This window comes from Olea europaea, chromosome 14 (assembly GCF_002742605.1).
Source record: "Olea europaea var. sylvestris chromosome 14, O_europaea_v1, whole genome shotgun sequence".
In the NCBI taxonomy this organism is placed as follows: Eukaryota; Viridiplantae; Streptophyta; class Magnoliopsida; order Lamiales; family Oleaceae; genus Olea; species Olea europaea.
This window is the reverse complement of record NC_036250.1, coordinates 4122227-4126698: the sequence shown is the minus strand read 5'-3', so window position 1 is coordinate 4126698 and position 4472 is coordinate 4122227. Positions and strand designations below refer to the sequence as shown.

General features: G+C 30.3%; 1 protein-coding gene across 1 annotated transcript; it reads right to left on the bottom strand.

The window, feature by feature from the left end:
- Positions 1–2704: 2704 nt before the first annotated feature.
- Positions 2705–3685, bottom strand: LOC111409610. The gene has a single exon (XM_023039636.1). The coding sequence runs from the start codon at positions 3665–3667 to the stop codon at positions 2780–2782; it is 888 nt and encodes a 295-aa protein (XP_022895404.1). The 5' UTR covers positions 3668–3685; the 3' UTR covers positions 2705–2779.
- Between the last annotated feature and the right edge of the window lie 787 nt (positions 3686–4472).

Genomic DNA, 4472 nt, shown 5'->3' with positions numbered 1-4472 from the left:
TAATTTGAATTAATGTCAATGTTAAATATTTAAGAATTAATAACACGAAATTCATACATGACAAGGATTTGTGGTATTTGTTATATATTCGAAAACGAAAAAAAAAAGTATTATTGAAATAATTGGATTGTAGTAGGTTTAAAATTGTCCAAAAAATAATTCTCACTTAATGTGATATTTAGTGTGCGTTTAAGCCATATTATTTTGAAAGAATGTATTTTAGAATAATAAATTGATGGAGAATGTGTGATTAAAAAATGAAGAAATGTTTGCGTATAATATTATTTTATTGAAAAATGTGTGATTGAAATAACATCAAATCACCATTTCAGATTTTTTTTATTTTTTATTTTTGAAAGAATGCGGCTCAAATAGAGCCTCAACATATTATAGATTAAAAAGAATTTCTCTATTTCATATGATAATAATATATATTAAGATCTATGTACACCATGATAGTAAAGATGAACATGGGAGAGTAGAGATCTGATTCTTTGCTCATAATTTAATAACCGATTGAGTAATTGTAACCAAGTGTTAATGTTAGATGTCGAATCTTATCAAAACGAAGAAGAAAAAAAGCCACATATGTAAATGAAGGCAAGGGGGATAGTTTGTGGGTTAGGGGTCAAGAGAGAAGTGTGACAATTGAGTTTGGGAAAAGGTGACAGGGATGGGTCTTAAGGTAGTAGGACGACAAGGGATTAGAAGTCGAGGTTAAAAGAGTGTAGGCAAAAAGAGGGAGAAAGCTGCAAGGTGGTCAAGGGTCGGGATTATACTTTATTCAGATCATAATTTATATTAGTTAAACCAAATTTTAATTATATTTAAGATATTCAATCTTTGTTCAATGTAACATTTATGTCTCTAACTTTTTCTCGACGCATTCTTGTAATCAACCTTCAATTAATTGGCATATATTGTCTATGATAATGATTTTCGTCCAAAAAAATAGTTTGGAGGACATCAACACAACTAATTTGCTCATCATATATAAAAAAATAAATGCAAAAAACAAAATAAATTATTTCAGAGCGACAAAAATAATGTTTTGACATGCCATCATTAATGACGATATAATTAATGAAAGGCCAAAGATAAGAATTAGATTAAAAAGAAAAAAAGATAGAAATATCGGTATTACAATGAGCAAATGTTGAAAACTTTAACGTCAATTGAAATATGATACAACAAATAAAATTGTGGCATGAGTATAATGACCAATCTCATTTCGTTTCTTTGATAAAATATTATATTGACACTTATTTTAAAATCTCAATTTGTTGTGTTTCTATTTGAGTTACATTCTTTTTCGAAGAATGTATTTTGGAGTAGTTGATTGATAGAGAATGCGAGGTTAAAAGAAAGAAATTTTTTTTTATTTGTCTGTAATATTATTTTAATGAAAAATATATGATTAAAAAAAAAAGAAAATAAATATATTTTGAAAAGAATGAGAATCAAACACCTCCGTAATCCTAATTCAAATCTAATGGGCCGGGTGGAATACGTGAATGAACCTAATTATACGTAAATCCATCAATCCAATGAACATTGTTGAACACGAACAGAAAAATTTAATCACAATAATATGCGTGTGAAGAACGAAACATAAGCATCTTTTATCGTCAGAGCCATGTGACCGTACATGACAATGTTCTGCCCAATTCAAGATTTTTTCAATTACTGTACGAAAAAATTATTCAAATTAAAACGGGTCAATTATTGATTAAACATTTTTAAAGAATAAAATAAAATTAGATATTGCATTGTTATTATGCCCTGTTTGAATCTCATTATTTGAAGATTATAATGTTTTGAATAGTGTATTTTTTAACAATGAGTGGTTGAAAAGAAAATTTTTTTTTTGATCTACGTGTAATATTATTTTATTAAAGATTGTATGATTAAAAATAGGAGAGAGAAAAATTTAATTTAATTTAATGAAAAATGATGGGGGCTATACATTCATCCTGATTTGCACCACATTCCAATGGAGTTTTTGTAATTCACTACTTATTATCCATATAGTACGTAGAAAATTGAGCAAAACTAATAAATTATGTGACAAATACATAGACATATTTTTTTATTCTGCAAAAATTTGCGAGGGGAGGAATCCACCTCAAAATTCTATCACTATTTGAGGAGTTAATACTTGATAAATTAATTAATTACAGATTTTGCTACGAAATAAAGTTCAAAAATTGCCACTATACTCCATCACGGATTTGAAAAAGTGCATATTTGGTATAGATTTGTCATCCCAAAAAATCATTTTTTGACCATTATTTCACTATTCAAGCTGTTATTTTTAAATTCTTCTTTTATAGATAGAACCCACATTTTTCTCCAAATGTCAAAAACCAATTCTGAAAATCACTACCAAACAAATCCTAAATTTGTCTAAATTTCTCCCGATAATATAATTAGTGACAACATTGCAACGAAACAGTTCTATCGTAAATTTTGTTAGTGATTTGAAACAAAATTTTCTATATTCCGATAATTAATCAATGATTGAATGTGCGTGGGAAAAAAAAAATTATCAGCTAAATTTTGTAATTATATCGAACTCTATTTATTTTCAAATTTTTAATTGTTATATTCATGATGGAGGGTGGTTCTAGTACGTCAAGGGGTGGGGAAATTGAAAATGATAAAAAGAATATAAATGCAAATATGGAAAATAAATTTGTGGATATATGTTTTTAATTAATCTATACATATACGTGACAAAATCTGGCTCAAAAACCAATTTCTACAAAATATTTCTTTCTCAATAATCAGTAAGGATGTTCAAAAGAGTGACTCTACTTTGCAACAATTGCCTGAACAATCTCTCTAATTCAGCCTCAAAACCTTCGATACTGGCATCAAGTTTTCGTAATTTTTTGCATGCCATTTGGACATCAACAGCCTTGGAATCATAGTTTCTAATTCGGGCATTAAGGGAATTAAGGGCAAAATCTACACTTCCCACCTCGCTTAAAATATCATCATTTCTATGAGAAGCCACAGATTTTAGCTTAGAAACAAAAGACCATCCTCCCATTGAAGCTGCAGGCGAAGACAAGAATACCAGAAGACTTCGAAAAATGGATATCGCGCTATTTGTTGCTTCTCTTAACATCCGAATGGCCATTGATAGACTGTGATTATCTTCAAGTGTTGTTTCGTTTTTGCTTTCCATGTGCTTGAGTTTTTTGAGACTTTTGGCTATGGATTTGTTCATTTTCTTTCGGAATAAAAAGTACTTGTTCATATCATTTTGGATGCTGGAATCTTGACCCTTGCGCCTTAATGCAGATTGAAGATCTTGAACTTGTTCCTTGATCATCACAACCAATTCTCTAATGGCGTCACAGGAATCCAGCAACGCGACTGAGTTTTCGAGTGATTCTTCCACAATTTTCCCATCTTGGTCACGTTGAACAAGTGATTGTTGAGTTTTTGGAGACTGCATCAACTCTTCAACACAGGTGTATAATTCTGCAAGCCCTAGAAACCCAGATTTAATATCTTCTGAGGTTATACAATCAGCTTTTTTCGAAATTTCTCGGGTTTTGAGTTTCTGCAACTCAGCTTCAAGTCTTGTGGCATTGGGATGTAATCTTGAAGGCAAACTAATAGATCTAAAGTGATTTTGTGCAGAAGAAATTGCCATTTTTCTAGCTTGTTTTTGTTAAGGCTAAAATTTGGTTTATGTTTGTGGGAAATTTGGTAAATCTATTTATAGTGACACAATTTCTCAATGGAATTGATTTTGCATGTGATTACAATGTGGGTACCACTGTTTTTATAATTCTTTTTGTTGCATTTGTTCACCATCAAACCGGCATCTTGGAGTATTTTTTTATTTTAACCTAATGGCAATAAGAGGGACAACTCCTAGCCATGGTTATTAAACTGTTAACTGTTAGGCGTGGAAAAAATAAAGAAAGTTGAGCATTAATGAGCAGAGGGTACTAGGGTTTTGTATGTTTCTTTGCCTCCTCAATCATCAGTTGATTCCTTCAACCAATTTTAGGTCCATCCATTGAATAGTTTATAATTTGACTTGACAATGCATATTTTGTACTTAAAATTGCTCCTAATGCTTGCATGTATTCATACATGGATTTTGCTATACATACATCGGAGTGTCGGGTTGACACTCCGATGTANGCCCCCCCCCCCCATTAGGGGAGTGTACATCGGAGTGTCAATCTCAGTGTACAAATAACATAATTCTTTATATATTCATTGTGTTTTGAACATGTTCATAAATGAAAGGTAACGAAAAGAATAGAGCTCTGATACCATACTATGGTAATTATCTCGATAAAAAGCATTAACTTAGAGAAGAGTCACATGTATTAACTTAATAAAAGCATATTTGTCATTTTTTTAATAATTGGTTTAAATTATAAATAGATAAAATACGTAATTATTGATTTTAGGTAAATGAAAATTGGTGCTAAATATGCATT

Bases quoted from the DNA above. Each gene is read 5' to 3' on its own strand.
- LOC111409610 (XM_023039636.1), bottom strand. From the start codon at position 3,667: ATGGCAATTTCTTCTGCACAAAATCACTTTAGATCTATTAGTTTGCCT.